Raw genomic sequence first — 27,045 nt, 5'->3', positions numbered from 1 at the left:
TAATTTTCATTATTATGATTCTTCATAAAGAATTATTATATTAGTAGGTTAGGATAGTATCTTACATTTGGAAGGCGACTTTGAGCCCATCTGGTCTACTCTGCCTAATTTACAGATGTGAAAAATGGAACCAAGATAGGTAAAATAACTGGCTTGCTTGTGATCACAAACAATTAATTGCAGTCATGGCTAAGGATCATTATTTTCTGACTCAATTTCATCGCTATGAATAGTATGGCCCCCACATAAAACAAATTAGAATTTGTAGGAGAAAATAATATTAATTTCCCATTTTATATTATGATAATCTCACAGAAAAGAATTAAATTTCAGACAATGCTGTGAACCATGCCTTCTGCTGTGCCTGATTATCTAAAATCTACCTTCTCCAAATCCTGCATTTTAAACACTCATCATGTTTTTAACTCTATACACCTTATACTGTTGGAAAAAAACAAAACCCATACATCTATGTCAGAGAGAAAAATAAAGGATGGGAGAAGGGCATAAAGTTCCGTAAACGTTTTTTCTGTGGTTACTTATCACCTAGGTATGTCTCTTCCTGTTTTTTTTTTTTTTCCTGTTTTCCTGGATATAGAAATGAAGCTGTACATCAGGGATCAGTTTTAGAGTTTTTTTTTTCCCTTTTCTCTTTCTATGACATTACATTAGCTCTTATGACTTCAACTAGGTATATAATTCCTTCCACGAACTCACTGAGGCCAGATGAACTTTGGAATTCAGAATTTAGAAAGGTGACATGGTGCACACACCATAAATTATGCAATATCCTCAGTGGAGCGTGGGGGTAATATCCCGTAATCAACCAAATTAATATTTCTGAAGCAGCAAAATGAATATTTACTAAATGGGATAAAGGCTATAAATGAGTTCATAGTGGCTCAGATTTTACAGCCAAACGAGTCCTTAAAGACAGACAAAACTCTTAGTTTTCAGACCTTTCTGTAAATTGGAATTGCAGATAAAGGGCCATGAACTTATATAATTTATCTGGGCTAGCTCCCATCTCTTTCTTTAGTTCTGATTTTTTTCCTATGCTCTCATCTTGTCTCCAACTGACTTGCTATAATCTCAAACTTAACATGCCTAATGTGAAAATTATCTTTATTCTTTTTCAAGATTCCTGGCAATGCTATCATGATTTCCCCACTATCAATATCCCAAGTGATGTTTTCAGCTCCCTCCTCAATCTTATTAGTATTATTTTGTTCATGGTAGTTGGTTGTGCCTTTTCTTTATATTACCACCAACACTTTTAGGGTCCAAATCCCTGTCTTACTTAAGGCAACAGTATGGTAATACAAATTACTACTTAAAAATGTGTTATGCTGTAAAATAAAACCTTATAATATAAAAGTTCATGCTGATTTATTTTAAAACTGCAAAAGCCGATCAAACTTTGCCAAATATGATCCTACTTCCAAAAAGGGTACATATCAGTGGTGGGAGAAGCTTCCTTGTTAACAGGCCTCAGGCTAGATGATATTAGGCAAGGAGGAGCACAGGATCCCATTCCTACACTTTAATATTTTTATCTGATTCTATATATGATACTTGTTATATACATGTTCAAATAACTGCTAACAGTGGAGTTCATTTAATAAGAAAAACAGAAGATAGATCCTTCATAAAGAGTTGGGTTCTGGAGACGAAATAACTCCAAGGACCTATAACAGAACAGTATTCTAGTTAAATGGTTCTGAACCTCTGGTCTAAGAGCCTTCTAAATTGGGTTTGTAATCACCCAAGGGTGTATGCGTGTTCTGGGGTCTATGTTTGTGAGAGTGAGTGAGCAAGAAACTGGCAGAAGAAAAGCAAAGATGTACTGGAGTTAAACTAAGACCACAATGTGTAGAGCTTAGTGTTAAGACAGCGTTTTGTAAAAGGATGTGAAGTAGATCATGACTGCATAAAAAACATTTCCTTTGGAAATTTCCATTAAAAATCTCACAAAATATCTGAGAAATGTCCCTTCTGTATTCCTTTGAGGAGGGGTTATAGTCTTGAAATTAACACTTGATCTTTGATTTCAAGGCATTTTCATGGACTGGTTTGTAACCTTGTGACTAGGACTCTGTAGCCTTGAGAACTTACTTCTCTTCAAGCTTGTTAACAGCTTTTTCTTTTCAGCAATATCACATACCATCCCAAAAGAATATCAATTTTTAAAATTTTGGCCATGCCACCTGGCTTGCAGGATCTTAGTTCCCGGAGCAGGGATTGAACCCGTGTCCCCTGCAGTGGAAGTGCGAAGTCCCAACCACTGGACTGCCAGGGAATTCCCAGAATGTCAATGTTGCCTTCTTCACAATTATCAGGTAAGAGAGAGATATAAACTATAGTCTACAAAGCTCTTGATCACATGCTTAAGAGCAGAAAACAATGAAACAGAACTTAAAGTTTAAGGATTCATGAACTGAGTAACAATTTTACTCTAAGGGATAGTGTTTCCAGAAAGAACATTTGTTGTATACACTTTTGCTTTTGTAGTCACTGGGATACACATTTAACTTTCCCCATTGAGTTTATATTAATGGCACAGCCTACCAGCTATAACTGCATTTTAACATTCTTATCAATACCCAAGATTCTGATACAATGTGAAGATGCAAGTGTACACCACATAGTCACATCAGCTAAGACTTCATTCAACAAAATTTATGGAATGATTACAAAATACTAATTATTTAAACTGCTGTATTTTTTACATTTTCTAAATATGAAAAAGTTTTATTTGTTTATTAGAATAAATAGTTGAAAGGTTTTTGAAACTATACAGCCTACCCTAACCTAACCCCACCCCCATTACAAAGTACTCTGCCATTGTTGGTGCAGAGCTTATGGTTATAAAATCAATGAAATCCTACAGCAGAGGATGGGAAGATGGCAAAACATTTGTCATGTTCACAATACATATAACAAGAAAGCAACATGCAAGGTCAAAGTGAATAAATATCTATATATTACTGTTAGGGGACGTGCATTCGATGGCCAAACTTCCTTCTTTAATGACATTACTCAGTTGGATAACCTCCAGCTGATAAAGCTCAACAGAAGATCAAAAGTAGAAATAAAAGATGCAAAAGCTACTCATAACTGTTCTATTTAAAAACAAAAACCAAAAAGAAATGTGGTCTGTTTGAAAAGATGTTTATATTCTAGAAGATATAACATATTAAGTAATGTATTATTAAAAGAGAATGAGAAGTTTGATTCTATTTTTGCAATAATCCAATTTTTATAAGTCTTAAAAATGATTTTAGGAGAGAGTAGGACTGGATTAAAAAAAAAAAAAAAAAAGACAGCAACAAAAATGATAGCAACTGCTCAGAAAAGGAAATCTACTAAAGTTCCACAGAATAATCAATGAGTTCTGAAATATTTTTCTCCTCCCCCCCACAGTCTATCTATTGATACTTTGCTAAAAATGAATCTGCTTAATGAGGCAGAAGACAGTATACCAGTGGCTTTTTCTGTTGTCAATTCCTTTGACTGTTTCTTATATACGAGCAGAATTATACAAGGTTGTTAAATGCCCTAACTTTAAGAATTAAAGATCTGAAATTACTGCATAAGCTATATACATCTATTAAACATGTCAAACATGGTAATTTTTAGTATATGTAATAAGATTTATGCATTTTCTGTTTCTCAACAAAATGAGAAGTTCTGGGTGAGGTGCCAAGATACATTAGATACCAAAGTCTGAAATGAGGTCTGAGAGACTATCATGAGGAAATTTTAAAACAGATGCCTCAAAATCTGTTATGGGGTCATCCACACGGTATATATGAGGACTTGATTGTATCAATAGAAGGATATGTGAAAAGGATTTCTCTACGGGGAAAACTGGGCTTTAAGTCTTTCCCACTAACTCTAAGCCTAGAGATGGGCTTCAGAGAGACCATGTGGTGAGCATGTGGTGAGCCTAGTATGATCAGTGGTCACCGTGCACTGACATCTGACACATGACTTATGAGGCATTAGCTACTGACTGAGGCACAAGCAATGAGAGAGGGAGGGAGAAGAAGAGAGGGAGGGGGAGAGAAAGGGAGACGCAGGCAAAGCTGCACTGAGAGCCTATTATACTCCTACCTACAAGAAGGGCAAAAAAATGCAATAGTGTTTCTGTGGACAGATGTGGGTCAAAGAAGAAAGAAAGCCTTCCTGGAGCCATTTGAAACCCTGCCCAAGGGATCTCCAATGAGGGCAATGACATTCTAACAGAGAATCTGGATGTACTCATTTCTAAACTGAGATTGTATATACTATATAAAGTTTTTATTACCTCAGAAGGATGGATCCAAAAAAAATCACAGACCACTTAGTTTGTATCTTGTATCACAGGAACAAGTTATCCTACCGAATAAATTTTAAAAGGACAGCAGGAGGCATAAATTCAAGTTGATTTTTATGATTTTGTCAACCCATGAGTTCTAATTTTTCAAGTATGGCTATATAACTGAATTAACAAAGTGACCATACATTTATAAAAAATGCAATCAAAGAGTATTATATACTTAAAGTTTTCCCATTTTCCTACCTCTTTACTTTCTGTGAGTTCAGTGTACACCATATTTGAGGTAGAAATGTCCTCAAAAGAAGATAAGCTACCAAAGAAAAGCCTGAACCAGCTCTCTTCTAGAGAATTCTTTTGTTTTCTCACCTTGGGACAAGTGATTTCAGTCTGCTGGATCATGATGAGAGCCGAAGCTATGAGAGCTCCTTGCCTCACATAGTTCACAGGGTCATTTGTCATTGGTTCTAGCAAATTAATTGCTTCCTGAAAGCATTAAAAACAAACCATTTAATAAAGTTTATATAGCTAAATTTTCAGATTAATTACTGTCTTTCTAAGTCAATATTTTCATTTAACATTGTAATCACAAGTTAATTAAGACTACTTGGATGCAACAGTCAGAACTGAGTATGCTTTAAGTTTCAATATAATTGATGGTAAGTGAAAAGGAAGCTTACAACACAGGTGCTCCTGTCTTGGGGTAAAAGAGATAAAAAAGAAAGTGGAAAAAATGAGATTAATGTTTGATAAACACCTATTATTTTCCAGGTGCAGTGGGAGGTATTTTATATATATTATCCATTTAATCCTCTTCATCCTAAAACAACAACAACAGCAATACAAAACAATCTTTATAAACAAAGAAACAGAGTTAGGTAAAGTAAATTGCCAAAAATCACATAAGTGTAGCAAACCCAGGCCAGTCTGACTCTAAGTATCCAACTTCCTTCAAATACTAGAGTAAGATAATATCTTAAGATGATTTTACAAAACCTAATTTAAAAAATTAAATAAATCAAATGTAAATTGAAACAAACAAAAAACAAAGAGAAACAATACAAAACAAAACAGAAAAGATTTTACCTGCTAGGAGAATGGCAACACAAATTAAGTCAAATAGGACTAGAAATGATTCCATGGTTACACTTCCCACGTATGGTGGGATTTTCCAAAATGTTTACCAGGATATCCCCAATATCATATTCTTCAGAATACCAGTTCTATGAAAACAGGATTCCTTGATTAAATAAGTTTGGGAGCTCCTGCATACTGTATATCACCCCCTCTTGCAATTCAAAAATGTATCTAGCACACCAAGGGCTCCAGGAGTGTACATATCATAACAAAAGGTTCAAGAAACCCTATTAAAGAAACTACTAGACCTTTGCATAGCCCAGCATCTGTTCATTGTATTTGACCAAGAACTCTTTTACTCCATATAACTTCTATTACACACCCTGCAGGACCTTTCTTCAGTGCCCCTTACAAGATCTTTAGGTAGGTATAAATTTGGAGGAACAAAGCAATTAGTTTATATGATTATCAAACTTATTTTAATACAGTATGTCATTTCTCAAATGTCTTTTGTTCCAAAGCCAAGCAAAGGAAGAATAAATTGAATCCTTTTTTGGGGGACATGGGGGGAATGACTTCAGCTTTCCTTTCACGTCAATTTATTTATTTAAAAAAAATCAGAGCGAGAGACTGGTTCAAGATAGCGGAGTAGAAGGATGTGTGCTCACTTCCTCTTGCGAGAGCACCGGAATCACAACTAACTGCTGAACAATCATCGACAGGAAGACACTGGAACTCACCAGAAAAGATACCCCACATCCAAAGACAAAGGAGAAGCCATAATGAGATGGTAGGAGGGGGCCAATCACAATAAAATCAAATCCCATAACTGCTGGGTGGGTGACTCACAAACTGAAGAACACTTACACCACAGAAGTCCACCCACTGGAGTGAAGGTTCTGAGCCCCACGTCAGGCTTCCCAACCTGGGGGTCCGGCAATGGGAGGAAGAATTCCTAGAGAATCAGACTTTGAAGGCTAGTGGGATTTGATTGCAGGACTTCGACAGGACTGGAGGAAACAGAGACTCCACTCTTGAAGGGCATACACAAAGTAGTGTGCACATTGGGATCCAGGGGAAGGAGCAGTGACCCCACAGGAGACTGAACTAGACCTACCTGCTAGTGTTGGAGGGTCTCCTGCAGAGGCGGGGGGTGGCTGTGTCTCACCGTGAGGACAAGGACACTGGCAGCAGAAGTTCTGGGAAGTACTTCTTGGCGTACTGGGAGGCGAGCCCTCCCAGAGTCTGCCATTAGCCCCACCAAAGAGCCAGGTAGGATCCAGTGTTGGGTCGCCTCAGGCCAAACAACCAACAGGGAGGGAACCCAGCCCCCCATCCCCCACCCCCACCCATCAGCAGACAAGTGGATTAAAGTTTTACTGAGCTCTGCCCACCAGAGCAACAGCCAGCTCTACCCACCACCAGTCCCTCCTATCAGGAAACTTGCACAAGCCTCTTAGACAGCCTCATCCACCAGAGGGCAGACAGCAGAAGCAAGAAGAACTACAATCCTGAAGCCTGTGGAACAAAAAACACATTCACAGAAAGATAGACAAGATGAAAAGGCAGAGGGCTATGTACTAGATGAAGTAACAAGATAAAACCCCTGAAAAACAACTAAATGAAGTGGAGATAGGAAACCTTCCAGAAAAAGAACTCAGAATAATGATAGTGAAGATGATCCAGGGCCTCAGAAAAACAAAGGAGGCAAAGATCAAGAAGATGCAAGAAATGTTTAACAAAGACCTAGAAGAATTAAAGAACAAACAAACAGAGATGACCAATACAATAACTGAAATGAAAACTACACTAGAAGGAATCAATAGCAGAATAACTGAGGCAGAAGAATGGATAAGTGACCTGGAAGACAGAATGGTGGAATTCACTGCTGCGGAACAGAATAAAGAAAAAAGAATGAAATGAAATGAAGACAGCCTAATAGACCTCTGGGACAACATTAAATGCAACAACATTCGCATTACAGGGATCCCAGAAGGAGAAAAGAGAGAGAAAGGACCAGAGAAAATATCCAAAGAGATTATAGTCGAAAACTTCCTTAACATGGGAAAGGAAATAGCCACCCAAGTCCAGGAAGCACAGAGTCCCAGGCATGATAAACCCAAGGAGAAACACGGCAAGACACATAGTAATCAAACTGACAAAAATTAAAGACAGAAAAATTACTGAAAGTAACAAGGGAAAAACGACAAATAACATACAAGGGAACTCCCATAAGGTTAACAGCTGATTTCTCAGCAGAAACTCTATAGGCCAGAAGGGAGTGGCATGATATAGTTCAAGTGATGAAAGGGAAGAACCTACAACCAAGATTACTCTACCCAGCAAGGATCTCATTCAGATTCGATGGAGAAATCAACAGTTTAAAGACAAGCAAAAGCTAAAAGAATTCAGCACCACCAAACCAGCTCTACAACAAATGCTAAAAGAACTTCTTTAAGTGGGAAACACAAGAGAAGAAAAGGACCTACAAAAACAAACCCAAAACAATTAAGAAAATGGTCATAGGAACATACATATCGATAATTACTTTAAACGTGAATGGATTAAATGCTCCAACCAAAAGACACAGGCTCGCTGAATGGATACAAAAACAAGACCCATATATATGCTGTCTACAAGAGACCCACTTCAGACCTAGGGACACATACAGACTGAAAGTGAGGGGATGGAAAAAGATATTCTATGCAAATGGAAATCAAAAGAAAGCTGGAGAAGCAATATTCATATCAGATAAAATAGACTTTAAAATAAAGAATGTTACAAGAGACAAGGAAGGACACTACATAATGATCAAGGGATCAATCCAAGAAGATATAACAATTATAAATATATATGCACCCAACACAGGAGCACCTCAATACATAAGGCAACTGCTAACAGCTATAAAAGAGGAAATCCACAGTAACACAATAATAGTGGGGGACTTTAACACCTCACTTACACCAACGGACAGATCATCCAAACAGAAAATTAATAAGGAAACAGAAGCTTTAAATGACACAGTAGACCAGACAGATTTAACTGATAGGACATTCCATCCAAAAAGAGCAGATTACACTTTCTTCTCAAGTGCACACAGAACATTCTCCAGGATAGATCACATCTTGGGTCACAAAACAAGCCTCAGTAAATTTAAGAAAACTGAAATCATATCAAGCATCTTTTCTGACCACAACACTATGAGATTAGAAATCAATTACAGGGAAAAAAAAAAAAGTAAAAAACACAAACACATGGAGGCTAAACAATACATTACTAAATAACCAAGAGATCACTGAAGAAATCAAAGAGGAAATCAAAACATACCTAGAGACAAATATGATGATCCAAAACCTATGGGATGCAGCAAAAGCAGTTCTAAGAGGGAAGTTTATAGCTATACAAGCCTACCTCAAGAAACAAGAGAAATCTCAAATAAACAATCTAACCTTACACCTGAAGGAACTAGAGAAGAAGAACAAACAAAACCCAAAGTTAGCAGAAGGAAAGAAATCATAAAGATCAGAGTAGAAATAAATGAAATAGAAACAAAGAAAACAACAGAAAAGATCAATGAAACTAAAAGCTGGGTATTTGAGAAGATAAACAAAATTGATAAACCATTAGCCAGACTCATCAAGAAAAAGAGGGAGAGGACTCAAATCAATAAAATTAGAAATGAAAAAGGAGAAGTTACAACAGACACCGCAGAAATACAAAGCATCCTGAGAGACTACTACAAGCAACTCTATGCCAACAAAATGGACAACCTGGAAGAAATGGACAAATTCGTAAAAAGGTATAACCTTCCAAGACTGAACCAGGAAGAAATAGAAAATATGAACAGACAACTCACAAGTAATGAAATTGTAAATGTGGTTAAAAATCTTCCAACAAACAAAAGTCCACGACCAGACTGCTTCACAGGTGAATTCTATCAAACATGTAGAGAAGAGCTAACACCCATCCTTCTCAAACTCTTCCAGAAAACTGCAGAGGAAGGAACACTCCCAAACTCATTGTACGAGGCCACCATCACCCTGATACCAAAACCAGACAAAGATATGACAAAAAAAGAAAATTACAGACCAATATCACTGATGAATATAGATGCAAAAATCCTCTACAAAATACTAGCAAACAGAATCCAACAACACATTAAAAGGATCATACACCACGATCAAGTGGGATTTATCCCGGAGATGCAAAGATTCTTCAATATACACAAATCAATCAATGTGATACACCATATTAACAAATTGAAGAATAAAACCCATGTGATCATCTCAATAGATCCAGAAAAAGCTTTTGACAAAATTTAACACCCATTTATGGTAAAAACTCTCCAGAAAGTGGGCACAGAGGGAACCTACCGCAACATAATAAAGACCATATATGACAAACCTACAGCAAACATCATTCTCAGTGGTGAAAAACTGAAAGCATTTCCTCTAAGATCAGGAACGAGACAAGGATGTCCACTCTCGCCACTATTATTCAACATAGTTCTGGAAGTCTTAGCCATGGCAATAAGAGAAGAAAAAGAAATAAAAGGAATACAGATTGGAAAAGAAGAAGTAAAACTGTCACTGTTTGCAGATGACATGATACTATACATAGAGAATCCTAAAGATACTACCAGAAAACTACTAGAGCTAATCAATGAATTTGGTAAAGTTGCAGGATACAAAATTAATGCACAGAAATCTCTTGCATTCCTATACACTAATGATGAAAAATCTGAAAGAGAAATTAAGGAAACACTCCCATTTACCACTGCAACAAAAAGAATAAAATACCTAGGAATAAACCTACCTAGGGAGACAAAAGACCTATATACAGAAAACTATTAAGACACTGATGAAAGAAATTAATGATACAAACAGATGGAGAGATATACCATGTTCTTGGATTGGAGGAATCAATATTGTGAAAATGACTATACTACCCAAAGTAATCTACAGATTCAATGCAATCCCTATCAAATTACCAATGGCATTTTTTACAGAACTAGAACAAAAAAGTCTAAAAATCTGTATGGAGACACAAAAGACCCCGAATAGCCAAAGCAGTCTTGAGGCAAAAAAATGGAGCTGGAGGAATCAGACTCTGTGACTTCAGACTATACTACAGAGCTATAGTAACCAAGACAATATGGTACTGGCAGAAAAACAGAAATATAGATCAATGGAACAGGATAGAAAGCCCAGGGATAAACCCATGCACCTATGGTCAACTAATCTATGACAAAGGAGGCAAGGATATACAATGGAGAAAAGACAGTCTCTTCAGTAAGTGGTGCTGGGGAAATTGGACAGCTACATGTAAAAGAATGAAATTAGAACACTCCCTAACTCCACAGACAAAAATAAACTCAAAATGGATTAGAGACCTAAATCTAAGGACAGACACTATAAAACTCTTAGAGGAAAACATAGGAAGAACACTCTTTGACATAAATCACAGCAAGAGATTTTTTGATCTACCTCTTAGAGTAATGGAAATAAAGACAAAAATAAACAAATGGGACCTAATGAAACTTAAAAGCTTTTGCAAAGCAAAGGAAACTACAAACACGACGAAAAGACAACTCTCAGAATGGGAGAAAATATTTGCAAACGAATCAACTGACAAAGGATTAATCTCTAAAATATATAAACAGCTCATGCAGCTCAATATTAAAAACACAAACAACCCAATCCAAAAATGGGCAGAAGATCTAAACAGACATTTCTCCAAAGAAGACATACAGATGGCCAAGAAGGATATGAAAAGCTGCTCAACATCACTAATTATTAGGGAAATGCAAATCAAAACTACAATGAGGTATCACCTCACACCAGTTAGAATGGGCATCGTCAGAAAATCTAGAAACAACAAATGCTGGAGAGGGTGTGGAAAAAAGTGAACCTTCTTGCACTGTTGGTGGGAATGTAAATTGATACAGCCACTATGGAGAACAGTATGGAGGGTCCTTAAAAAACTAAAAATAGAATTACCATATGACACAGCAATCCCACTCCTGGGCATTTACCCAGAGAAAACTATAATTCAAAAAGACACATGCACCCCAATGTTCATTGCAGCACTATTTACAATAGCCAGGTCATGGAAGCCACCTAAATGCCCATCAACAGATGAATGGATAAAGAAGATGTGGTACATATATACAATGGAATATTACTCAGCCATAAAAAGGAATGAAATTGGGTCATTTGTAGAGACGTGGATGGACCTAGAGACTGTCATACAGAGTGAAGTAAGTCAGAAAGAAAAACAAATATCGTATATTAACACATATATGTGGAATCTAGAAAAATGGTACAGATGAACCGATTTGTAGAGGAGAAACAGAGACAGATGTAGAGAAGAAACGTATGGACACTAAGGGGGGAAAGTGGCGGGGGGATGGTGGTGGTGGTGGTGTGATGAATTGGGAGATTGGGATTGACATATATACACCAATATGTATAAAATAGATAACTAATAAGAACCTGCTGTATAAAAAAATAAATAAAATTCAAAAATTCAAAAAAGAAAAATCAGAGCGATTAACAGATAATACAAATACCATATAAATGTATTCTTTCTCCTCACTTCCCTGAAAAATGTAGTGCTGTTGTTTAGAAAAGAAAGTTTTGCAAACGTTACTCATATTGTCAATATTGTTTATAAAGTAGTCATGATAAAAATATAAGAAAATTTCCAACTTGTAAGTTAAAAGACACTAACTTGGCCTTTGAGGTATGTGATATGACCTCAAAGATACATTTTAGAATAAATAGGTATTTCAGGCTTTTAAGAAACAAAATTAAAGTGCCAAGCTTCAGACAGATAGGTATTGATACGTAGATCATACAAACTATCTAGAAATAAAGCAGACTTGTTTAGTATGAGTAATGAAGAATTTTCATTGAATTAACTTGTCAGATACTGTGTCTCAAAGAACATTTGCTCCTAGATACCATATTAAGTTTAGAATAATCTGGAAAGAAAAAAATCTAATTTACATTTAACTTATGAGGTCTGACATAAATGTCTACTAAACACCGGAGGGAGAAAATACTTAGTAAAACATCCAACTATATTTTTCCTTTGTTTATAGAACAGATGTGTCCTAGAAAAAAATGAAGGCCAATTTCTATAAACTGTATTTTATACACACAATGACTTTTCTAATAAAACTGAAGATACATTCTCATGTAAGAAATTCTCCTCCAAAAGAAATGAAAACATTTAAAAAACAAAACTGTGAGGACAGAGACCATGTCCAACTTGTTCATCATCATATCCTTAAAATGATCTTCCCTTCATCATTCATTTGACAAATATTTACTGAAACTCTACTATGTGCCAGGTCTGACTTTAGGTTTTAGCAGTGAACATTCTGTTCTCAGGGACCTTACATTTCAGTGGAGAGAAGACAGACGATAAATAAATAGGTGTAAAAATATGTCAGGTGGTGATAAGTGCTATGAAGAAAAATAAAGCAGGGTAAGGAGACAGAATGAGAATATTGGAAGGTCATGTCTCTATAAATTTTTATACAATTCTCGCCACATATAGTGAAAATGCCTATTTTAATTCCTAGCTTCAATAATGTTTTATGTGACTAGAAAAAAAATTATTTGTATCCAATACTAATACTATTTATTAGAGAAAAAGTCAAGCAAGTTAAAATCTAATTCCTGGAATCAATCAATAAACTAATAATTATGCTTTGCTTTACTTTAGTTTGGACAAGAGATGATTTTTAAAAAGTGGCTCCTTTCTGATGTAAAGACACTGGGAATATAACCATGTTCTTGTTCTCTCTCTCTCTCTCTCTTTCACACACACACACACACACACACACACACACATGCCTGTGTGCTATTAAAAGAAAAGTGCACCTTTTGGGGAACTGGCCAAGGTGTGTTCATGTGCTCTATGAAAGGCAAAATGTGGTGATTTATGTTATTGCTGTGAATCAAGAATACTTGTTATTAAAGCATTGGTGCATTTCTTTATGACTCTCATGACAAACTGTTTTCAAATCATCAATGTACCTAACCCAACTCTTTATTTTGTCACTTTTGTAGGCTTAACAAATACCAGGTTATCTATTATGTTCTTGAGGAGAAAACAGGCAAACAGCAGTTAAATATATACTTAAAACAAACACACAAAAAAATCAAACTGAGTTGACTGTGGTGGCCTCAAATAAGAACTTTGATTTCCACAATACTTATTATGCAAATTAAACATGTAAAATAACAATGTAAAATGGCCAGAGTAGCTCTTCAAAGAAAAAAATACTATTTCTTCTTTTTAAAGAAATCAATGCTTTCATAAAAAATTCAACAGCATTGTTTTCATTAGAGCCATCCATGTAATGTGGTGGTTTGTTCTTAAACGGCTTTGAGCAATCCAGCATAGTTAAGTGAGGAAGTTCTGGGAAGCTTAACTTGTGAGGCAAGTTAAGTCTTACAGATCACACCACACTTGTATTTTTACAACTGTTACATAAACTTTTCGGCTAGGGAAAACAGTCTGGCGCCAGAAAAGAACTGACCGCATTGGCTTTGGCCTTTACCTTGTTTCCTGTACCAGCACAGCAGATACCCAGGGCCATTGCAGCTCCATAACGCACATGAGGATTGTAACTCTCTGACAACAATGAAACGACACTGGGGCACTGTTCAGGGGTCCTGACGAGAAACAGAGAAAGTGAAGACAGTGTTATAGATAACATATTTTAAATCAAGATGGAAGAATTTTAATCAATTTTTTGAAAGTTATGGGAAACAACAGAGTTATATTTAACACAGAAGTTGCAGAATTAAAAATCTCCAACAGAATTCTAATGATTGATATTAGAAAGCTATCTTCAACATTCAGAGAATATATGCAAAGAAAGAGGAACATATCAGTGATCCCTCAACCACAGCTCTGCATCACAGCATTACTCATTCCCTTGTGTCTTCTCTAGGGTGGGGAACAGCCATGGGAGATGGGGCGGGCCGGGGCGGGGGGTGGGTAATGGGGACGGGGGAACGCTGCCCTACGTCCATTCTTATAACTCCTGCTTACTCTGTGTCTTGTTTCAGAAGACAAAAGTCACTTACAGAGACTCCAAGATGTTTCCAAAGCTGCACAAAAGATTTAAATATCCCAGTATTACTCTGATTGAATATTAAATTGTTAAATAAGACTTGGTATGAAAAAATTCTGATTTTTTTTTTGTCTTCAGCAATTATTTTTGTGTTGATAAGAATAGAGAAATTGTTCTTTTCTCATCTTCTTCATATTTGCAGCAAATACAGAAGAGAGGACAACCTTGACAAATGAAGTATCTGATCTCATCTTAAAGGACTATCCTGTTATAGTGGTCACTCCTGAGGGGGCAGCAGGATGGGGTAGTAACTAGAAGAGAGTGTAAGGGGAGTTTCTAGAAGGCTGGTACTGATGTTGAACTAGGTGCTGGTTACACAGGTGTGTTCAGTTGTGAAAATTCATCAAGCTGTAGGCTAATTATATTCATGTTTTTAGATGTATATTACACTTCAATAAAAACTTTAAAAAGAGACTATTAATATATTACATTTCAATAGAACGTTTTTTTAAAAAAGTATCCTGTTGTGAATGAAAGCAGTTATTACCTACAGACCAATTTAAATCTATAATTCTATGTTGAAATTGCCCTCTAGCCTCAAACTCCAGTGAATGGTAAATTCAAATTTCAAATGGAGTAGAGCCAAGTTTATGCAACTGTCTATAAAGGTGGAATTTTGGGGGAAAGGCAAGATAGGGGTAGGGGATTAAGAGTACAAACTACTATGTATAAAATAAATAAGCTACAAGGATATATTGTACAACACAGGGAATACAGCCAATAGTTTATGGTAACTATATATGGAACTTAATCTTTTAAAATTGTGAATCACTATGTTGTACACCTGAAACTTATATATTATACATCAACCATACCTCAAAAAAGAAAAAAAGGTAGAACTCTGCTATCACTCTTTCTTGAAAATGTTCTTTCTCAGTTTGATGAAGCTAGTTCCTAGTACGAAAAATCTGTAAACAATCTAGTGGCAACAATACAGAAAAGTAGTATAAAGAAAGCAATGTACTAAGAAACAGAAGATCTGGGTTCTAGTCTTAGTTTTGTTAATTTCTTAGTACATGACATTAGGCAAATCACTTAAATTTTCTTTTCTGTAACTAGAGAGAATATTTCTTGACTATCATGCAGGAATAATATAGAACAAATGAGCAAATACACATATGCTTTCAGTTAATGAGTACTGAGGTAAATAACAGTAAGTTATATAAGAAGTAAAAAACCCATGTTCTAGTTCCTGTTTTGCCTCTAAATAGCTGGGATAATTTTAGACAAGGTTCGATTAACCATACACTCTGGGATCCCTTTTCACATCGGAAAAAGAAGGAATTGGACTAAAAGTTCCATAAGGTCTGTTCCACTTTACGATTCTATGGTTTTTAAAAATGAACCAATCATCAAAGGTTTTAAATCAGTGTTCATTATTACAGGACATTTCATCAATGAGAAATATTCCTATGAAATAAAAATGAAATTTTAAAGGTGATATCATACCAAAGAGGTTGCTGGAGAATTACTGTAGTTGACAGCATCATTGTTTAACTTTTTAAAAAAAGTAATTAATTAATTTATTTATTTTTGGCTGTGTTGGGTCTTCGTTGCTGTGTGCGGGCTTTCTCTAGTTGTGGCGAGCGGGGGCTACTCTTCATTGCAGTGCACGGGCTTCTCAATGAGGTGGCTTCTCTTGTGGAGCATGGGCTCCAGGCGTGCAGGCTCAGTAGTTGTGGCTCACGGGCTCTAGGTGCGCGGGCTGAGTAGTTGTGGTGCACAGGCTTAGTTGCTCCGCAGCATGTGGGATCTTCCCGGACCAGAGCTCAAACCTGTGTCCCTTGCATTGGCAGGCGGATTCTTAACCACTGCACCATAAGGGAAGTCCCATCATTGTTTAACTTTTATTTTTCACTTGCATTGGGCTAAGAACTTAAAAGTTCTGTCCATAATTTTTTTAATGTATTTATTTTTATTACTTATTTTATTTTTGGCTGCGTTGGGTCTTAGTTGCTGCACGCGGGCTTCCTCTAGTTGCGGCGCATGGGCTTTCTCTAGTTGCGGCGAGCGGGGGCTACTCTTTGTTGCGATGCGGGGGTTTCTCATTGTGGTGGCTTCTCTTGTTGCGGAGCACGGGCTCTAGGCGTGCAGGCTTCAGTAGTTGCGGCTCGCGGGCTCTAGAGCGTAGGCTCAGTAGTTGTGGTACATGGGCTTAGTTGCGCTGAGGCATGTGGGATCTTCCCGGACCAGGGCTCGAACCCGTGTCCCCTGCATTGGCAGGAGGATTCGTAACCACTGGGCCACCAGGGAAGCCCAGTTCTGTCCATACTTTGATACTCAAATCCTCTGACAAACTCAAACATCTTATCACATAACAAATTATAAATAAAACCACTTAAGACTGCACGTGTCTCAAGGGGCAAGGATTGAGACTGTGTCTTCCGTACTTTTTCCCATAAATTAGTAGCACACTGCTAGGTACTAAAAATAAAATAATTTTTATTACTTAATAAAAGACAAAGGCAGCCAAACTAAATATATATTTACAGACTTGACCAACAAGTATTTCCTACTAGGTTCAAGGCCTAAGGGTTAATCACTGGGAAAAATATCAGGCACTTCCTTGTTCCCCTCCTCACTTAAGTTTTTAACTCAAAAAAGAGAGAGTTAACAAGTACCTCTGAGTTACTTCAAAAGGGCTAACTGAGTGTCTTTTAATTTTATGTGCTTTTAAGTTCCCAGCAGGGAGACCACATAAAGGGCTAGGGAAGGCCTACTTTAAAAAGTAAAACACTGGAACAGGTAACTAAGTTCTGATTTGTTGTTTCAATAAAATTTCTTGGCTTGTAGCTAACAGTCATCTTACCAACTTACTATGTGTACAACCTTCCAGAGAGCAGGAATTGTGCAAGGGCATATGCACAAGTCACTGCCATATTATCCAACCATAAAGTGCACATATGAATTCCTTTTTTTTTAAACATACTGGCTATTAACTACTGTTTATTGAATATTTTGTGCAACCTCAATATTAAATTGTATTAATAAATCAAAATGCTTTCAAGAATATGTGTCTTTTTTCTAATCTATCTTCCCTAGAAGAGGAAAAAATATAGCACTATACGTATATAGGCAGAAACACTGTTCTAAGCACATGGGTTTGGTCCTTCGCAGTGGGAATTTGGTGAGGACATAAACCTCATGGTAGTCTCTTGGTAGAGTTATGAATTTATATTTTCATTAGGTAAGTGACACAGGATTAACATAATGACACAGGAATTAAGAGTATTCCCTCTGTTTAATTCCCTTGTACTCCCTACCAACAGACTCCAAATAATCTGAGCAGCATCCTGAATTTTGAAGTGCCTGTTGAACGTCTTTAACTAAATAGTCCACAAATACCTCAGAAAGAGGAATAAAGGCACCCCTCCTCTAAACTGCTTCTCTTTCCACCGTGACTATTCATCTATACACCAAGAAAACTCACATTTTCAATCATTCTATTCTCTCATTCCCCACATCTAATCTGCCCAATCAAGTGAAACTGTTAAATCTTGTTTCTGTTTGCACTGCTTGTTTTAGGCCCTGATCATCTCTCACTTGAAATAATACAGTGATTCCTTAAATGATCTCTCTGCCTCCTCTCCCTTTTGTTTTCAACATGCTGTGGTAGAGAGAACGTGGGCTTGGAATTTGAAAAACCTGGATTCCAATTCTAGTGCAGCCATTTATTAATAGAATGGCAATCACTAAGTCTCTCTGAGCCTTAACTGCTTCATGCATAAAATGATATCTGCTCCACCTTATTTACGCTGGGGAGTTAGTGGTGTGGTAGAGTAGAATACTATACTATAATTACTAAAATCTAAATGCATAGCCAGAAATTGCCTTTGGGTCAGAACCAGGAATTTGGTTACTAGTATGCTGTAGTTTGGGCTCTTATTTTTTAAGAAAGGTAAGGCAACTCATACCCAAAAGTTCATTCAAAACAATGTAAAACAAGCTGGGTATTAAACCTAGAAAGCTGGTTATATTCAGGGTTCTGACCTCCAGATTTCCTCACCAACTTTTAGGGAGCTAATGGCACAGAGAACACTTTACTTACCTTGCCCCTAAGCTGCAGCAAGGACAGGATATTCCAGGGAAAAGTGACTCACAAAGAGCTTATCCTAAACGTATCTTAAAACTTCATTTATTTTATGATCTCCCACTTGTTAAAAGTATTATACTTAGAATAGGGCATTAACAATTTCATGAGGTTTAGAAAAAAGTTTTGCCTGCGAACATAAATACAGAGCTTTGCCTGGGAGCCTAACGCAGAGAGCTTTACCTAGTTGATTACCATAAAAGACTGAGATAGGTTGTGAGGGCTATAAACTCAAAAGCACATAAAAAATTCTTTTATGTTTCTCAGTCTAATAATAGTTCCAACTGTGACACCTTCTTCAGAAAATTTGTTAAGACAAGGAACGACAAATTCTTTAATTAGCTTAGACATTCAACCTCTTCAAGAGTACAATAAAATCATAATATTCTAGGTTTATTTTAATTTTTCAACAGGCAGCTCTAAAAGGACAAAAGAATTTTTCTAAGCAATGATCGCAATGCAAACATTCACTGAAAGCTAAATTTACATTAATCTTTATCCAAATACATACATACATGTTGGTATATATATATAATTTTTAAAACTAAGCTAATAAATGATAAAATTATATCATCACCATTTTGAAACTGGTAATGAATTAATGGACAACAGCATCATTATCAAAGATGCTAACATCATGAAAAGAGAAACAACTAGACCTTACACCTTATGTGCACTGCCAGCCCCTTCTTAATAAAAAAGGAGGAGGAGGAGGAGGGGGAGGAGGGGGAGGAGAAGGAGGAGAAGGAGGAGAAGGAGGAGAAGGAGAAGAAGGAGAAGAAGGAGAAGAGAAAGAGTGAAAAATTGAACCTGAATGTGACCAAGCCTCTAGATCTAACTATCAATTTACAGGAAATATAGAAGACCAAAAAACACATTATATTACACACAGGGATGCAACTGAGAGAGAGGGGGGCAAGGCAAGGGAAGGAGAAAGAACCTGCAAATTAATAGAAAATACACTAACTCTTTAATAACAATTCATAAGGCTTTTTTTCAGTTATTTTAAATAATTCTGACTCTCCTTGAATGTTAGCTTTTCTATGTAAACATTTATGTCTTTAAGATAATATCACAAAATAATTCCTGTAGTTTGTTTTAATGGCTTTGGATCAGCATTTAAAACTAAGTATTTAAATGACTAATCCCTGATCAGCAATAAAAGTTCATCTCTATGTCTCTGTGAACATATTTAGAAAAATAAATGTCTAGAAATGTTCAAGTCACAGGAAAAATAGTGGATTTTGTTATATTGGCTGGGGATAGTTAGAGAGCAAGGAATTCAACACTTTGATTAGCACAAAATGTGTTACCTATGACTTAGCTTTTCCTCATATTTACATTTTGATATGTTAAATTTAAAAGTATATTTACTCAGACAATTACAAATTTGCTAGCTGCACTTGTTCTCAACAATGGAGCTACATGTTGTGGGAATTCTAGCAACATTTCTTGCTCTCTTTATTTCTTGGCTAGTTTATAAAAATTTAAAAAGTGAATACCATTAAAAGAGGGGAGATATTAAACATTTTGAATTTTGTTTTCATAACAATATAAAACATACATAAAATATTATCATAAAAATAACTGAAAAAGAAGAAAACAGTTTCATTTCCCAAACACACTTCTGTCCCATGAAACTCTGTATCCTAAGCTACTGCTATTTGTAGTTTTTTACTACAGTTTTTATGGTAGTTTTTTTACCATCAATTTAGTATTTACTGAATTATCTATCTACTACGTGTAAAGTACCACCAGGAAAACAAAACCACATAGATCTTGCCCCAAACCTTACAAATTTAGTCCGATCTTTAATATTTCTTTTTTAACATCTTATTGGACTTCAGAAAACTAAAAATAATTATAGTTTCAGACAAGCTTTTGGTATGTTTCCAAACAGATTAATTTCTTTCAGGTGCTGCCAAAATGGAGTGAAAATATCTCAAATAGGTAAGAAGAAAGTAGATTGAAAAGATTTATATAAAGAAATTGCTACTTCACCATAATAAGAAACATGGCTCTTAAAAATCTCAGATTGCATTCCTGAACCTAGAGAAATGTGCAACATTCAGAAAGTTACAGCATTATCAGCATGTTTCCCCCTGCCCTTCAAATCATCAAACTAAGAAATGAAAAATTCTCTAGAGGGGCTCAACAGCAGAATTGAGCAGGCAGAAAAAAGAATCAAATAAGGTTAACTGATAATATTAAGTTAGGTTAATTGAGAATTGAAGTTAGGTTAGTTGAGATTATCCAATCTGAGGAGCAGAAAAAGAATGAAACAAAATGAACAGAGCCTAAGAGACCTGTGGGCAACACAAAACATACCAACATACGCATAATGGGAGTCCCAATGGGAGAAGAGAAAGAGAAGGCTGAAAGAACTCTTGAAGAAATAATGGCCAAAAACTTCCCAAATTTTGATGAGAGACTAGAAACTTAACAAATTCCAAGCAGGATAAACTCAAAGAGAACAGTGAACAAAAAAGACAAAGACTACATTCTAGTAGGAGAAAGACAATAAACAATAAATGATAAAGTAAGTAAAAAGGTGAAGTTCTAAGGAGAACCAAAAAAGTAAATCAAGGTAAGGCGTATTGGAAGAGCCAAGAGAAGGGGGCATTTTGCAGTATTCATTAGAGTAGTCAAGGCAGGCTTCAATGATAAGGTGATATTTAAGCAAAGAAAAGAAGGCAGTGAAGAAGTGAGCCAAGTGGCTGCCCAGAGAAGGAGTATATTAGGTAGAGGAAACAGCTCATGCAAGGGCCCTGTGGGGGAATGATGCCCAGCATGTTTGAGGAGTGGCAAAGAGGTTAATAGTTCGAGTGTAGTGAAGAGGGGAAGAGTAGTTGAAAACAGGGCCAGATTATAGGAAACTTGGTTTTTACTATGAGTGAAGTGAAGGGCAATCAGGATTCTAAGCAAAGGAATGATATGATCTGACTTGTTTAAAAATGGTTAATTTTGGCTGCTCTACTGAGACCAGAGGGCAAAGGTAGAAGAAAGAAGATGCGTTAAGAGGCTATCTCACAAATCTGGTTAGGATATAACTGTGACTTGGTGGCAGTCATGAACATGGGGGAAAATGTTTGAAATTTGGTACATATATTGAAGGTAGAATAAACAAGATTTCCTGATGGTAAGACGTGAAAAAAAAGAGACTGGAAGAATGCAACTGCCTTTAACTGTGATAAAGAAACCAATAGATAGAACAGATTTGGAGGGAAAGAGCAGAAGTTCAATTTTGGACATTTTGAGTTTGAGATGTTTTTAGACATCTAAGGGAAATACTGAGTAGGTAATTGAATGTAACAGTCTGGAGTTTGAAGGAAAGGTCTAGGCTAGAGATACCAATTTGGGAGTTTTAGTATATAGGTAGTATTCAAAGCCTTAAGTGTGTCTGAGATCACCAAGTGTGAGGGGAGAGGAGGTCCAGAAATGAGCCCCAGAGGAGCCCCAATATTAAAGAGGTTGAGATGAAAGAGAACAAGTAAAGGAGACTACAAAGGAGTAGTAATGAGGTAGGAGAAAATCCAACAGTGTGGTCTAGTGGAAGCCAAGCAAAGAAACTATTTTAAGGAAGGCGAAGGGGAAATGATCAACTGGGTCAAATGCTGCTGTGAAGTCAGCAGAGCAGGTTACATCACCTCCTTTTTACAAATGTAGAAATTAAAGCTCAGAGAAATTGGTTTGTCTGAGGTCTCCTAGCCCTTAAGTATGCTGCTTGTCTCATCTCATGACCACAAGATCACAGTCATTGGGCTGGAAATAGAGTTTTAGGAGTTTTTTTCAACAAGTCAATGGGAAACCATAAGAGTGAATGCAAGGAGAAAATGAAGAGGGAGAAAAGTTAACAGGATAGGAACCTTGGAAAATCTACATATTAAGAGGGTAGAATAAGACTTAGAAAAGATTCTGTAAGAAAGACAAAGAACCCAGGATAGGGTGTCTTTGAAGTAAAAAAAAGATACAAGTTTTAAAGAGAAATGCTCAGTGAATAGTGATGAATATTGCACAAATTCAACAATTGGTGTTAATTAGTGACTTTCTAAGAGTTATTTTAATAGAATGTTGGGGATAAAAATCTGATTACAAGGGTTATATATTGGGTGGGTAGTAAGAAGGAAAAAGGATAGGCAATTCTCTAAAGAAGTCAAATGATGAAGGAAAGAGACTTAAGGGACAAAGAAAGGTTTAATTTTTCATTAACTGTAAACCTGAGCATGTCTGCAAGAAAGAAGTTAAAGCTGAGGAAATGAATATTTAAGGCATGGATTCTATGTGTGAAAAAGAAAATACTTTATTCAGCAAGATTGCAAAGAATTACCATAAAGAGTTGGGACTAAGGATTTAAGTAGAAGTTAGTTATGGTAAAGAGGAATGACAACATGATCCCAAATGATAGGATGGATCAAAAGAAAGACATTTTAAGAAGTTGAAAGGTGACAGAGCTTTCAGATTGGTCTAAGTCTTTCATTAAAATAAGATGTAAGGGACTTCCCTGGTGGCGCAGTGGTTAAGAATCTGCCTGCCAATGCAGGGGACATGGGTTCAAGCCCTGGTCTGGGAAGATCCCACATGCCGTGGAGCATCTAAGCCCACGTGCCACAACTACTGAAGCCTGAGTGCCACAACTACTGAAGTCTGAGCACCTAGAGCCCGTGCTCTGCAACAAGAGAAGCCACCGTAATGAGAAGCCTGTGCACCACAAGGAAGCGTAGCCCCCACTCGCCGCAACTAGAAAAAGCCCGTGCATAGCAACCAAGACCCAACACAGCCAAAAATAAATAAATAAATAAATAAAAAATAATAAGAGACAGAAAGATAGAGAAGATGAAAAGGCAGAGGGCTATGTACCAGATGAAGGAACAAGAAAAAACCCCAGAAAAACAACTAAATGAAGTGGAGATAGGCAACCTTCCAGAAAAAGAATTCAGAATAATGATACTGAAGATGATCCAGGACCTCGGAATAAGAATGGAGGCAAAGATTGAGAAGATGCAAGAAATGATTAACAAAGACCTAGAAGAATTAAAGAACAAACAAACAGAGATGACCAGTACAATAACTGAAATGAAAACTACACTAGAAGGAATCAATAGCAGAATAACTGAGGCAGAAGAACGGATAAGTGACCTGGAAGACAGAATGGTGGAATTCACTGCTGCGGAACAGACTAAAGAAAAAAGAATGAAAAGAAATGAAGACAGCCTAAGAGACCTCTGGGACAACATTAAATGCAACAACATTCGCATTATAGGGGTCCCAGAAGGAGAAGAGAGAGAGAAAGGACCAGAGAAAATATTTGAAGAGATTATAGTCGAAAACTTCCCTAACATGGGAAAGGAAATAGCCACCCAAGTCCAGGAAGCGCAGAGAGTCCCATACAGAATAAACCCAAGGAGAAACATGCCGAGACACATAGTAATCAAAGTGGCAAAAATTAAAGACAAAGAAAAATTATTGAAAGCAGCAAGGGAAAAACGACAAATAACATACAAGGGAACTCCCATAAGGTTAACAGCTGATTTCTCAGCAGAAACTCTGCAAGCCAGAAGGGAGTGGCATGATATACTTAAAGTGATGAAAGGGAAGAACCTACAACCAAGATTACTCTACCTGGCAAGGATCTCATTTAGATTTGATGGAGAAATCAAAAGCTTTACAGACAAGCAAAAGCTAAGAGAATTCAGCACCAGCAAACCAGCTCTACAACAAATGCTAAAGGAACTTCTCTAAGTGGGAAACACAAGAGAAGAAAAGGACCTACAAAAACAAACCCAAAACAATTAAGAAAATGGTCATAGGAACATACATATCGATAATTACCTTAAACGTGAATGGATTAAATGCCCCAACCAAAAGACATAGACTGGCTGAATGGATACAAAAACAAGACCCATATATATGCTGTCTACAAGAGACCCACTTTAGACCTAGGGACACATACAGACTGAAAGTGAGGGGATGGAAAAAGATATTCCATGCAAATGGAAATCAAAAGAAAGCTGGAGTAGCTATACTCATATCAGATAAAATAGACTTTAAAATAAAGAATGTTACAAGAGACAAGGAAGGACACTACATAATGATCAAGGGATCAATCCAAGAAGAAGATATAACAATTATAAATATACATGCACCCAACATAGGAGCACCTCAATACATAAGGCAACTGCTGACAGCTATAAAAGAGGAAATCGACAGTAACACAATAATAGTGGGGGACTTTAACACCTCACTTACACCAATGGACAGATCATCCAAAATGAAAATAAATAAGGAAACAGAAGCTTTAAATGACACAATAGACCAGATAGATTTAATTGATATATATAGGACATTCCATCCAAAAACAGCAGATTACACATTCTTCTCAAGTGTGCACGGAACATTCTCCAGGATAGATCACATCTTGGGTCACAAATCAAGCCTCAGTAAATTTAAGAAAATTGAAATCATATCAAGCATCTTTTCTGACCACAACGCTATGAGATTAGAAATGAATTACAGGGAAAAAAACGTAAAAAAGACAAACACATGGAGGCTAAACAATACATTACTAAATAACCAAGAGATCACTGAAGAAATCAAAGAGGAAATAAAAAAATACCTAGAGACAAATGACAATGAAAACACAACGATCCAAAACCTATGGGATGCAGCAAAAGCGGTTCTAAGAGGGAAGTTTATAGCTATACAAGCCTACCTAAAGAAACAAGAAAAATCTCAAGTAAATAATCTAACCTTACACCTAAAGAAACTAGAGAAAGAAGAACAAACAAAACCCAAAGTTAGCAGAAGGAAAGAAATCATAAAGATCAGAGCAGAAATAAATGAAATAGAAACAAAGAAAACAATAGCAAAGATCAATAAAACTAAAAGTTGGTTCTTTGAGAAGATAAACAAAATTGATAAGCCATTAGCCAGACTCATCAAGAAAAAGAGGGAGAGGACTCAAATCAATAAAATCAGAAATGAAAAAGGAGAAGTTACAACAGACACTGCAGAAATACAAAGCATCCTAAGAGACTACTACAAGCAACTTTATGCCAATAAAATGGACAACCTGGAAGAAATGGACAAATTCTTAGAAAGGTATAACCTTCCAAGACTGAACCAGGAAGAAACAGAAAATATGAACAGACCAATCACAAGTAATGAAATTGAAATTGTGATTAAAAATCTTCCAACAAACAAAAGTCCAGGACCAGATGGCTTCACAGGTGAATTCTATCAAACATTTAGAGAAGAGCTAACACCCATCCTTCTCAAACTCTTCCAAAAAATTGCAGAGGAAGGAACACTCCCAAACTCATTCTATGAGGCCACCATCACCCTGATACCAAAACCAGACAAAGACACTACAAAAAAAGAAAATTACAGACCAATATCACTGATGAATATAGATGCAAAAATCCTCTACAAAATACCAGCAAACAGAATCCAACAACACATTAAAAGGATCATACACCACGATCAAGTGGGATTTATCCCAGGGATGCAAGGATTTTTCAATGTACGCAAATCAATCAATGTGATACACCATATTAACAAATTGAAGAATAAAACCCATGTGATCATCTCAACAGATGCAGAAAAAGCTTTTGACAAAATTCAACACCCATTTCTGATAAAAACTCTCCAGAAAGTGGGCATAGAGGGAACCTACCTCAACATAATAAAGGCCATATATGACAAACCCACAGCAAACATCATTCTCAATGGTGAAAAACTGAAAGCATTTCCTCTAAGATCAGGAACGAGACAAGGATGTCCACTCTCACCACTATTATTCAACATAGTTCTGGAAGTCCTAGCCACGGCAATCAGAGAAGAAAAAGAAATAAAAGGAATACAAATTGGAAAAGAAGAAGGAAAACTGTCACTGTTTGCGGATGACATGATACTATACATAGAGAATCCTAAAACTGCCACCAGAAAACTGCTAGAGCTAATTAATGAATATGGTAAAGTTGCAGGATACAAAATTAATGCACAGAAATCTCTTGCATTCCTATACACTAATGATGAAAAATCTGAAAGAGAAATTATGGAAACACTCCCATTTACCATTGCAACAAAAAGAATAAAATACCTAGGAATAAACCTACCTAGGGAGACAAAAGACCTGTATGCAGAAAACTATAAGACACTGATGAAAGAAATTAAAGATGATACCAACAGATGGAGAGATATACCATGTTCTTGGATTGGAAGAATCAACATTGTGAAAATGACTATACTACCCAAAGCAATCTACAGATTCAATGTAATCCCTATCAAATTACCAATGGCATTTTTTACGGAGCTAGAACAAATCATCTTAAAATTTGTATGGAGACACAAAAGACCCCGAATAGCCAAAGCAGTCTTGAGGCAAAAAAATGGAGCTGGAGGAATCAG

General features: G+C 36.5%; 1 protein-coding gene across 2 annotated transcripts in view; it reads right to left on the bottom strand.

The window, feature by feature from the left end:
• PSMD1 (proteasome 26S subunit, non-ATPase 1) overlaps positions 1-27,045 on the bottom strand; it is a 108,031-nt gene that overhangs the window by 26,250 nt on the left and 54,736 nt on the right. For both annotated transcript variants that reach the window (XM_036857368.1, XM_036857369.1), the window contains 2 exons: positions 13,971-14,085; positions 4,688-4,804 (listed from right to left, as the gene is read on the bottom strand). In XM_036857368.1, coding sequence (XP_036713263.1) covers positions 4,688-4,804; positions 13,971-14,085 — 232 coding nt within the window. The remainder of the gene's footprint in view (positions 1-4,687; positions 4,805-13,970; positions 14,086-27,045) is intronic.

Source organism: Balaenoptera musculus, chromosome 7, assembly GCF_009873245.2.
Source record: "Balaenoptera musculus isolate JJ_BM4_2016_0621 chromosome 7, mBalMus1.pri.v3, whole genome shotgun sequence".
In the NCBI taxonomy this organism is placed as follows: domain Eukaryota; kingdom Metazoa; phylum Chordata; class Mammalia; order Artiodactyla; family Balaenopteridae; genus Balaenoptera; species Balaenoptera musculus.
This window is presented reverse-complemented; position numbering and strand designations above follow the sequence as displayed.